Source organism: Somniosus microcephalus, chromosome 8 (genome assembly GCF_052327205.1).
Source record: "Somniosus microcephalus isolate GS21.2 chromosome 8, FLI_Smic_1.0, whole genome shotgun sequence".
NCBI lineage: Eukaryota > Metazoa > Chordata > Chondrichthyes > Squaliformes > Somniosidae > Somniosus > Somniosus microcephalus.
This window is the reverse complement of record NC_140994.1, coordinates 269,865,985-269,878,090: the sequence shown is the minus strand read 5'-3', so window position 1 is coordinate 269,878,090 and position 12,106 is coordinate 269,865,985. Positions and strand designations below refer to the sequence as shown.

Below are 12,106 nucleotides of genomic sequence, written 5' to 3'. Positions count from 1 at the left end.
ACCCAGCGGCACTGAGGACCACTCTAGATCCCAACTCCTGAGGTTAGCTCACTCACCACAGTCCAAAGGTCGACACCGGGATCTTCCTGGTCCGAAGGATTCAGCCACTCACTGGACAACGAATTGACCCATCGAGTGAGCTAATCGGACATGTCCATTAAAATTCAGGACCGCCTCCCCGCGCCCCTCCACACACCCCGGGAAAACTGTCCTAGTTCAGTCACGACATTGAAAGTGGCAGAATATTCTGCACTACGCAAAGCGGAACCGAAGCATGGGCAGGACGAACGCGGCACGGCGTTAACGAATTACACAACGTGTCAGGAATTCCAGGCTCGCTATTTTAAGAGAGGTTCTGAATCGGTTTCAGATTATTTTATTCCAGCACGTGAAAACATATCTGGGAGGTGGAGTTCCGTCCCCTTGGGACACCATCTAGCTAGAAGCTGACACAAGATCACAGAGAACAGCCTCGGATTTCACTGCCCGTTGAATGCTCCCTTACCTCGCTGGGCATAGTCACTGAAAGGGCTTCTTACCCGGAAGAATTTGTCGATCTTGCTGAGGTTTATCCGTTTCTTAGTATCCAATTTGTAGATGTTGCTCACGTTCCCATCCATCAGGTACAGCCCGAATCCCATCACCTGCCAACACAGGAAGAGCAGAGTTACGAGAGGGACAGAAATACCAGGCAGTGACAGTTCCCATGGTCGAACACTCCTCGCTACTGCTCCCCTCAGTATTGCCCCTCCGACAGTGCGGCGCTCCCTCAGTACTGCCCCTCCGACAGTGCAGCACTCCCTCAGTACTGCCCCTCCGACAGTGCGGCGCTCCCTCAGTACTGCCCCTCTGACAGTGCAGCACTCCCTCAGTACTGCCCCTCCGACAGTGCAGCACTCCCTCAGTACTGCCCCTCCGACAGTGCGGCGCTCCCTCAGTACTGCCCCTCCGACAGTGCAGCGCTCCCTCAGTACTGCCCCTCCGACAATGCGGGGCTCCCTCAGTAGGTTGTGACCCTCCGACAGTGCGGCACTCCCTCACTAGGTTATGCCCCCTGCTGATATATTTTCCTCTCCTGGATTTTGGGACCGTGTGTTTTATGTAATGCTCTCATTCTGGGGATGTGGGCGTCGCTGGCAAGGCCGGCATTTATTGCCCATCCCGAGTTGCCCTGAGAAGGTGGGGGTGGGCCGCCTTCTTGAACTGCTGGAAGTGGGTTTGATACAAACTGAGTGTCTCGCTCGGCCACTTCAGAGGGCAGTTCAGAGTCACCCACGATGGTGTGGGACTGGAGTCACCTATAGGCCCAGACCGGGTAAGGACGGCAGGCTTCCTTCCCTAAAGGACATCAGTGAACCAGATGGGTTTTTACGACAATCCGACAGCCTCACGGTCACTGTTACTGAGATCTGATATTTATTTCCAGATTTTTAAAACTGAATTCAGATTCTAAAACTGCCTGTGGTGGGATTTAAACTCTCGTTCTCTGGATTACTGGACTGCACTACCGTACCCCCGAACTGCGAACCCCCAGGACAGGGTTTCTGATATCACTCTAACCCCAATCCATTTCCACATTTTCACAAACACCGATTTATTAATGCGCTGCCTGAAAGGGCGGTGGAAGCAGATTCAATAGTAACTTTCAAAAGGGAATTGGAGAAATATGTGAAGGGAAATCATTCACAGGGCTGTGGGGAAAGAGCAGGGGGGAGTGGGACTAATTGGAGAGCTCGTTCAAAGAGCTGGCACAGGCACGATGGGCCGAATGGCCTCCTCCTGTGGGGTGTGATTCTGTGAGGTGGCACTGCCACCTGCTGGACCCTGTGTGTACAGAAGGAAAACTCTCATTCCGTGTACTGCTCCAACAACCAGCCTGCAAATCATTTTATTTTAAATAATTTGCCTTCCAGCGAGACGAGATTGTAGGTTAATGGGAGAGGCCGAGGTGATTTAATACAGGGGTCAGCCGTGGCTCTGCGGTTAGCACTGTCCTCCTCCTCGGAGTCAGAAGGACGTGGGTTCAAGCCTCACTCCAGAGAATCATAGACTGATACAGCACAGGAGGCCATTCGGCCCATCGTGCCTGTGCCGGCTCTTTGAACGAGCTCTCCAATCAGTCCCACTCCCCCCTGCTCTTTCCCCACAGCCCTGTACATTTCTCCCCTTCAAGTATTTGTTCCATTCCCTTCAGCCATTCAATGAGATCTAGATTACACAAATTAGGGTTGTATTCCCTAGAATTTAGAAGGTTAAGGGGTGATCTGATCGAAGTTTTCAAGATATCAAGGGGAACAGACAGGGTAGAGAGAGAGAAACTGTTTCCGCTGGTTGGGGAGTCTAGGACTAGGGGGGCAGAGTCTAAAAATTAGAGCCAGGCCTTTCAGGAGTGAAATTAAGAAACACTTCTACACACAAAGGGTGGGAGAAGTTTGGAACTCTCTTCCGCAAACGGCAATTGATGCTGGGGGTCAGTTGTTAATTTTAAGTGTGTGCGTGCGCGTCTCCCGCGCGACCCCCGTTACCTTCAGCAGCATGTGCTTCTCACTGGGGGTCAGGTACATTTTATTCTCGTAGTAATCGACACAAATATTGACGATATCGGCCAAGAGTTCCTCGTACCCCGGGATCACCTCCAGCTGCTGGTGCAGGCACTGAAAGACAGCACGGATCAGTGAGAGCAGCCCAGCCCCGACCCCCTGACCCTCAGCCCCCGAACCCAGCCCCCGACCCCTGACCCCCAGCCCCCGACACACAGCCCCCAACCTAACCCCACACCAGCACCTTGACCCTGAATCCAACCCCTGACCCAACCCCACACCAGCACCCCCCGACCCCGAATTTAACCCGACCCCCAGCCCCTGACCCAAAGTCACTGAACCCAACCCCTGACCCCCAGCCCAAGACCCCAACACACAGCCTGCGGCCCACCCCCACCCCAGCCCACCCCAGCCCCCCACTGTCAGTGAGGGAAGTCCCAGACATTGCATGGAGACAAGAAAAATAATCAGACTTTGAACGGGATCCGTTCCCGCTCCTGGCTCTGCCCCACAGTCCACTCCCGGCTCCGATTTCAATCGCTTCGAACTTTAGCCCCCCGACTTTCTCATCCCCTCTTCCAATATGGATCATCCCACACAGAAGCTCCCTTCCGTTTCAGAGACTCCCTCCTTCCTCTCATCTCCTTCCTCTCCTCCTCCCTCTCTTCCCCCTGTCCTCCCTCTCTATTCTCCCCTGGTCCTCCCCGCCCTATTCTCCCCCCGTCCTCCCTCTCTTACCTGCGTTATCCGGTTGTGATTCGCCAGGAACATGGAGAGGTTCTGTGATTCCTGTATGGATTGGGGATCAGCCATTTTCCGTAGGAATTGAGCCGCCCTGTAACAGTTCAAGACTCGGAGTGAGAGTGTCGGTCATTCCCAGCCCGGCCTCCGAGAGCTGAGCTGTGCACTGGGTTATCCCTTTATAAAGTCTCCGAGGTAAGTAGCACGGAGTCCAGTTCTACCGAGTATTGCTTCTACAGAGTACTAAATTCTGGAATTTGGTGAGTGAGGGAATTCGGTGAGGTGGGGGTAAGAGGTGCTGCTTGATACATAAAAAAATAAACAAAATCGGGTTAAATTTGGACTGTGGGCTAAGTTAATGAAGACCTAAAGCATAGAACTAAATTTAATAAATTAAACACGGTTATTACCTAGATTAAACACTATTAATAGACAATTGAGTATTTCAAAACTTGAAAATCTAATTAGTTAAATAAAATACAACAGAGATGGCAGGGCAGGTGATGTGTTGCAGCTGCAGCATGTGGGAGCTGGTGGACCCCAGTCTGATCCACAGCGACCACACCAGCACTAAGTGTCTGCAGCTCGAGGGACCTCGGCTCAGAGTTGATGAGCTGGAGTCCGAGCTTCGGAAACTGCGATACATCAGGGAGGGGGAAGAGTTACCTGGACACTTTGCTCCAGGAGGCAGTCACACCCCTTCGGTTAAATACTTCAGATTTGGTCCGGGGTCAGGGACAGGAGGGTATGACTACGAGTAAGGCAGGTATGGGGATCCAGAAGGTAGCATTGGAGGAGCCTTGCACTTGTCCAACAGGTACGAGGTTCTTGCAGCCTGCGTGGATGAGAGCAGGGACTGCAGGGAGGATGAGCAAACTGACCACAGCACCGTGGTACAGGGGGCCATTCAAGTGGGGGGAGTAAAAAGGAATGTAGCAGTGGTAGAGGACAGTATAGTTAGGGGGATAGATACTGCTCTCTGCAGCCGAGAGCGTGAGTCCCGAAGGCTGTGTTGTCTGCCCGGTGCCAAGGTTAAGGACATCTCCTCAAGACTGGGGAGTAACTTGGAGTTGGAGGAGGAGGATCCAGTTGTCGTAGTCCATGTAGGTACCAATGACATAGGTAGGACTAAGAAAGAGGTTCTGTTGAGGGAGTTTGAGCAGCTAGGGTCTAAATTAAAAAGCAGAACCACAAAGGTCATAATCTCTGGATTACTATCTGAGCCACGAGCAAATTGGCATAGGGTCAAAAGATCAGAGAGTTGAATGCGTGGCTCAAAGAGTGGTGTGGGAGAAATGGGTTTTGATTCATGGGGCACTGGCATCAGTACTGGGGAAAAGAGGGAGCTGTTCCATTGGGATGGGCTTCACTTGAACCATGCTGGGACCAGTGTCCTGGAGAATCAAATAACTAGGGCTGTAGAGAGGGCTTTAAACTAAATAGTGGGGGGGGGGGGGGGATTCAGGTGAGGGGAAACTTAGAAAGTTAAAGAGAAAGGACAAGGCAATAGTGCAGGGTAGCAATATGGGCAATGAAAACCGGAGTGTGACAGGAAGGGACAGAGCGTACAATCATAAGAGTGCACCAAGATCAGAGTAGGGAAAAATGGTAAAAAGACAAAATGAAAGGCTCTTTATCTGAATGCATGCAGTATTCGTGACAAGATAGATGAATTGACGGCACAAATTGAAATAAATGGGTATGATCTTATAGCCATCACAGACACGTGGTTGCAATGTGACCAAGGCTGGGAACTGAATACTCAGAGGCATTTTGGAAGGACAGGCAGAAAGGAAAAGGAGGTGGGGTAGCTCTGTTAATAAACGATGAGATCAGTACAATAGTGAGAAATGATCTTGGCTCAGAAGATCATGATGTAGAATCAGTTTGGGTAGAGATAAGAAATAATAAGGGGAAGTCACTGGTGGGAGCAGTGTATAGGCCCTCTAACAGTAGCTACACTATGGGACAGAGTATACATCAAGAAATAATGGGGGCTTGTAAGAAAGGTACTGCAATAATTGTGGGTGATATTAATCTTCATATAGATTGGATAAATCAAATTGGCAAAGGTAGCTTTGAGGACGAGTTAATAGAATGTATTCAGGATGGTTTCTTAGAACAATATGCTTTGGAACCAACCAGGGAACAGGCTATTTTAGATCTGGTAATGTGTAATGAGACAGGATTAATTAATGATCTCATAGTAAAGGATCCTCTAGGGAAGAGTGATCATATGTTAGAATTTCAAATTCAGTTTGAGGGTGAGAAACTTGGTCTGAAACTAGTGTCCTGAATGTAAATAAAGGCAATTACAAGGCAGGGTATGAGGACAGAGTTGGTTAAAGTGGACTGGGAAAATAGATTAAAGGGTAAGACGGTAGACAAGCAGTGGCAGACATTTAAGGAGATATTTCATAACTCTCAACAAAGGTATATTCCAGTGAGAAAGAAAGGCTCTGAGAAGAATGAACCATCAGTAGCTAACTAAGGAAGTTAAGGACGGTATCAAATTGAAAATAAAGGCATAAAATGATGCGAAGATTAGTGGTAGGCCAGAGGATTGGGAAATTTTTAGAAACTTGTAAAGGATGACTAAAAAAATAAAGAGAAGATAGATTATGAGAGTAAACTAGCAAGAAATATAAAAATATATAAAAACAGATAGTAAGAGCTTCTACAGGTATATAAAAAGGGAGAGAGTAACTAAAGTAAATGTTGGTCCCTTAGAGGGTGAGACTGGGGAATTAATAATGGGAAACAAGGAAATGGCAGAGACTTTGAACAAATATTTTGTGTCGGTCTTCACGGTAGAAGACACAAAAAGCATCCTAACAATAGTAGAAAATCAAGCGGCAAAAGGGAGGAACTTAAAACAATCACTACCACGAAAGAAAAAGTGCTAGGCAAACTAATGGGGCTAAAGGCCGACAAGCTCCCTGGACCTGATGGCCTACAATGTAGGGTCTTAAAAGAAGAGGCTGCAGAGATAGTGGATGCGTTGGTTGTAATCTTCCAAAATTCCCTGGATTCCGGAGAGGTCCCAGTGGATTGGAAAACCGCAAATATAACTCCCCTAGTCAAAAAAGGAGGGAGACAGAAAGCAGGAAACTCTAGGCCAGTTAGCCTAACATCTGTCATTGGGAAAATGCTGGAATCCATTATTAAGGAGGTAATAGCAGGACATTTAGAAAATCATAATAAAACCATGCTGACTCTGCTTGATTGTATGAAAGGGAAATCGAGTTTGACAAATTTACTAGAGTTCTTTGAGGATGTAACGAGCAGGGTGGATAAAGGGGAACCAGTAGATGTAGTATATTTGGATTTCCAAAAGGCATTCGATAAGGTACCACATAAAAGTTTACTGCACAAGATAAGAGCTCATGGTTTTGGGGGTGATATTATTAGCATGGATAGAGGATTGGCTAACTAACAGAAAAGAGAGTCGGGATAAATGGGTAATTTTCAGGTTGGCAAACTAACTAGTGGGGTGCCGCAAGGATCAGTGCTGGGGCCTCAACTGTTTACAATCTATATTAATGACTTGGATGAAAGCACCGAGTGTAATGTAGCCAAATTTGCTGATGATACAAAGATAGCAAGTTGTGAGGAAGACACAAAGAGTCTACAAAGGGACATAGAAATTTGACAGATGGAGTATAATGTGGGAAAATGTGAGGTTATCTACTTTGGAAGGAAGAATAGAAAAACAAAATATTATTTAAATGGAGAGAGACTACAGAATGGTGCGGTACAGAGGGATCTGGGGGTCCTTGTACATGAAACACAAAATTAACATGCAGGTACAGCAAGTAATTAGGAAGGCAAATGGAATGTTGGCCTTTATTGCAAAGGGGCTGGAGTATAAAAGTAGGGAAGTCCTGTTACAACTGTACAGGGCGCTGGTGAGACCACACCTGGAGTACTGCGTACAGTTTTGGTCTCCTTATTTAAGGAGGGATATACTTGCATTGGAGGCAGTTCAGAGACGATTCACGAGGTTGATTCCGGAGATGAAGGGGTTGTCTTATGAGGAAAGGTTGAGCAGGTTGGGCCGATACTCATTGGAGTTTAGAAGAATGAGAAGGGATCTTATTGAAACATATAAGATTCTGAAGGGGCTTGACAGGGTTGATGCAGAGAGGATGTTTCCCCTCATGGAGGAATCTAGAACGAGGGGGGATAGTTTCAGAATAGGGGGGCACCCATTTAAAACGGAGATGAGGAGGAATTTCTTCTCTGAGGGCCGTGAATCTGTGGAATTCTCTTCCCCAGAGAGCTGTGGAGGCGGAGTCAGTGAATATATTTAAGGTGGAGATTGACAGATTGTTGAACGGTAAGGGAGTCGAGGGTTATGGGGAGCGGGCAGGGAAGTGGAGTTGAGGCCAAGATCAGATCAGCCATGATCTCATTGAATGGCGGAGCAGGCTCGAGGGGCCGAATGGCCGACTCCTGCTCCTGTTTCTTATGTTCTTATGTATGCCAATTAGGTTATTTTACTTACCATTTCCTATTTTCTCTCCACACCCCACCCCCCTCCCCTGAAGACACTGACCCTCACTGGGGGTGGTTCATGTTGTTGAAAGTCACGGAGAGAACAAGTCAAAACTGGAATAAAATCTCAGACAGATTTACGCGGTTTGCTATATCAGAGGGGGGAGCAGCACAACTTCACCACAATGACACCGGGGTTTAAAGGGTTAAATCACGAGGACAGACTGGGCTTGTATACCCTCAAGTTTAGAACACTAAGGGGTGATCTAATCGAGGTGGTTAAGGTGATGAAAGGAGTTGATCGGGTAGAGAGAGAGAAACTATTTCCTCTGGTGGGGGCTGGAGGGGCTGAATGGCCTCCTCCTGTCCCTGTGTAACAGGCTCGAGGGGCTGAATGGCCTCCTCCTGTTCCTGTGTAACAGGCTCGAGGGGCTGAACGGCCTCCTCCTGTTCCTGTGTAACAGGCTCGAGGGGCTGAATGGCCTCCTCCTGTTCCTGTGTAACAGGCTCGAGGGGCTGAATGGCCTCCTCCTGTTCCTGTGTAACAGGCTCGAGGGGCTGAATGGCCTCCTCCTGTTCCTGTGTAACAGGCCCGAGGATCGGATGGCCTCCTCCTGTTCCTGTGTTAATCGGCGATGAGTGGCACTGACCTTTTGTACGCCGAGTGGTCATTCTTGACGCTGCATTTCATGTTCTTCAGCTCGTCCAACACAGCAAACATGTTGATGAACTTGCCGAGGGTCAGGAGGTAAGCCTCAGACACAAAGTCCTTGCGTCTCTCCGCGTGACACAGCCTCTTCACCTCATTACAGAAACGCTCGATCGCCTTGCGCTGCGCTCAAACAAAAACAGAAGAAACTGTGCGTCAAACGGGGGCAGAAAATATCAAAGAACGCAGTCGGCATGTTGGGTTCATAGGTCACAGGGTCAAACACCAGGTGACAGCAGCTAAAACTGACGGAGTTGTGGAATAATCGAGCGGGGCAATGGATTGAGGCATGCAGTATAACTGGGTCAAGTGACAGTCAGGGGTTTATATTCCTCTCTTCCTTAGATCAACTCCCAGTGACTCAGTGGGTCGCATTCTCTCTCGCCTCAGAGTCAGAAGGTCGTGGGTCCGAGTCCCACTCCAGAGACTTGAGCCCATAATCCAGGCCAACACTCCCAGTGCAGTACTGAGGGAGCGCCGCACTGTCGGAGGGGCAGTACTGAGGGAGCGCCGCACTGTCGGAGGGGCAGTACTGAGGGAGCGCCGCACTGTCGGAGGGGCAGTACTGAGGGAGCGCCGCACTGTCGGAGGGGCAGTACTGAGGGAGCGCTGCACTGTCGGAGGGGCAGTACTGAGGGAGCGCCGCACTGTCGGAGGGGCAGTACTGAGGGAGCACCGCACTGTCGGAGGGGCAGTACTGAGGGAGCACCGCACTGTCGGAGGGGCAGTACTGAGGGAGCGCCGCACTGTCGGAGGGCCAGTACTGAGGGGCGGTACTGAAGGAGCGCTGCACAGGCGGAGGATCAGTACTGAGGGAGCGCCGCACTGTCGGAGGGCCGGTACTGAGGGAGCGCCGCACTGTCGGAGGGCCGGTACTGAGGGAGTGCTGCACTGTTGGAGGGGCAGTACTGAGGGAGCGCTGCACTGAAATGCTTCCACAGCCAATATTTGAAGAAGAGCAGGGGAGTTCTCCACGGTGTACCTGGGGCCACTATTTATCCCTCAACCAACATCACTAAATAAAATCTGGTCAGTGATCGGATGAGATGCTAGTTCCCAGGAAGGGACCTGGGACCTTCGAATTAAATAAACCCATTTACAAGAACATTCGATGAACAGAGATTCCCGGGTCAGTTCAGCCCGAGACCAATGTTCCCTTTAAGCCGCACCGCGCTCTGCGGCTCACCGGCTTTTAAAATCGGAAAAACCGCGCATTTGCGATATTTTGAAAGGGCCGCAGACTCCAAAAAATGTAAGTGAACATTGCCCGAGACTCTTCACAATGGTGCATTACCTGGAAATACATGAACTTCATCAGCTTAGTAACCTCGGGCTCCAGAACCTCGACAGTCTTCTCGTAAATCTCCACACGGTTTGGCTGCTCGTTACACTTGACCTGTGGGTTATAACAACCATAGAAATGATCCAGGAGATGTGGGTCTGGGACAGCAGAGGGAACGACACTGGGTGGAGGAGACTGGGGTCTGGGACAGCAGAGGGAACGACACTGGGTGCAACCAGTTTCTTCATCAATGGCCTTCTCTATTTTATAAGGGCAGGAGTGAGACTGTTTGCTAAGGATTCCAGTGATCAGTTCCATTCACAACTCTTTGATAAGGAAGGAGCTCATTCCAACCTAGCCAGGACCCTGACAACATCCAGACTTGGGCTGGGCAGCGGCTGTTAATATTTGCACTGCATAATTGCCAGGCAATGAGGTGAGATGAGGAGAATGTTTTTTACGCAGCGAGTTGTTGTGATCTGGAACGCGCTGCCTGAAAGGGCGGTGGAAGCAGATTCAATAGTCACTTTCAAAAGGGAATTGGATAAATACTGGAAAAGGGAAAATTTGCAGGGCTCTGGGGAAAGAGCAGGGGGAGTGGGATTAATTGGAGAGAATCTTTAAAAGAGCCGGCACAGGCTCAAGGGGCCGAATGGCCTCCTTTTATAAGAACATAAGAAATAGGAGCAGGAGTCGGCCATTCGGCCCCTCGAGCCTGCTCCGCCATTCAATAAGATCATGGCTGATCTTCGACCTCATCTCCACCTTCCCGCCCGATCCCCATATCCCTTGATCCCCCTAGAGTCCAAAAATCGATCTCAGTCTTGAATATACTCAACGACTGAGCCTCCACAGCCCTCTGGGGTAGAGAATTCCAAAGATTCACAACCCTCTGAGTGAAGAAATTCCTCCTCATCTCAGTCCTAAATGGCCGACCCCTTATCCTGAGACTGTAACACCTGGTTCTAGACTCCCCAGCCAGGGGAAACATCTACCCTGTCAATCCCCCAAAGAATTTTATATGTTTCAATGAGATTACCTGTCATTCTTCTGAACTCTAGAGAATATAGGCCTAGTCTACTCAATCTCTCCTCATAGGACAATCCCCCCATCCCAGGAACCAGTCTGGTGAACCTTCGTTGCACTCCCTCTATGGCAAGTATATCCTTCCTTAGGTAAGGAGACCAAAACTGTGCACAATACTCCAGGTGTGGTCTCACCAGGGCCCTATATAATTGCAGTAAGACGTCTTTACTCTTATACTCAAATCCTCTTGTAATAAAGGCCAACATACCATTTGCTTTCCTAATTGCTTGCTGTACCTGCAGGTTAACTTTCAGTGATTCGTGTACAAGGACACCCAGGTCCCTCTGAACACCAACATTTCCCAATCTCTCACCATTTAAAAAACTCTGCTTTTCTATTTTTCCAACCAAAGCGGATAACTTCACATTTCTCCGCATTTTGTGCTGTGCTGCGCTCCTCCAATTCTGGCCTCTTGCCCATCCCCGATTTCCATCACTCCACCACTGGCGGCCGTGCCTTCAGCTGCCTGGGCCCTAAGCTCTGGAATTCCCTCCCTAAACCTCTCCGCCTCTCTCTCCTCCTTTAAGACGCTCCTTAAAATCTACCTCTTTGACCAAGCTTTCGGTCACCTGTCCTAATATCGCCTTATGTGGCTCGGTGTCAATTTCTGTCTGATTACACTCCTGTGAAGCACCTTGGGACGTTTCACTATGTTAAAGGCGCGGTATTATTACAAGTGCTTCCCCCCCGCCTCCCTCCGTCTCCCCCTTCCCTGCATCTCTCGATCGGAGTTGGAGCGCTAACGTTACCTGCGGAATAGCTCGCGAGCAGCTCCTCCACGTGTAGAGCATCACCGCATACTCGTGTCCCTCCTCCAGCATCTCGTTCTGTAAAAGGAAAGACCGTGATCTCGTTAGCGATGGCGTGGCAGGCAGTCCAGCACTGGTGAAGGCCAGAGATTGACCGCTGGGTTGGGTTTGCTGGTGACGGCCAGAGATTCACCGCTGGGTTGGGTTTGCCGGTGACAGCCAGAGATTGACCGCTGGGTTGGGTTTGCTGGTGACGGCCAGAGATTCACCGCTGGGTTGGGTTTGCCGGTGACAGCCAGAGATTCTTAGAATCATAGAAAGTTACAGCACGGAAGGAGGCCATTTCGGCCCATCATGTCCGAGCCGGCCAACAAAGAGCTCTCCAGCCTAATCCCACTTCCCAGCTCTTGGTCCGTAGCCCTGCAGGTTAGAACATCCCAAGTGCACATCCAAGTACTTTTTAAATGTGGTTAGGGTTCCTGCCTCTACCACCCTTTCAGGC

General features: G+C 49.6%; 1 protein-coding gene across 2 annotated transcripts in view; it reads right to left on the bottom strand.

The window, feature by feature from the left end:
- Window positions 1-12,106, bottom strand: part of cyfip2 (cytoplasmic FMR1 interacting protein 2) — a 127,218-nt gene that overhangs the window by 72,543 nt on the left and 42,569 nt on the right. For both annotated transcript variants that reach the window (XM_085996071.1, XM_085996072.1), the window contains exons 4-9: window positions 11,605-11,682; window positions 9,782-9,883; window positions 8,429-8,610; window positions 3,279-3,375; window positions 2,526-2,654; window positions 540-644 (exon numbers count right to left, since the gene is read on the bottom strand). In XM_085996071.1, coding sequence (XP_085852197.1) covers window positions 540-644; window positions 2,526-2,654; window positions 3,279-3,375; window positions 8,429-8,610; window positions 9,782-9,883; window positions 11,605-11,682 — 693 coding nt within the window. The remainder of the gene's footprint in view (window positions 1-539; window positions 645-2,525; window positions 2,655-3,278; window positions 3,376-8,428; window positions 8,611-9,781; window positions 9,884-11,604; window positions 11,683-12,106) is intronic.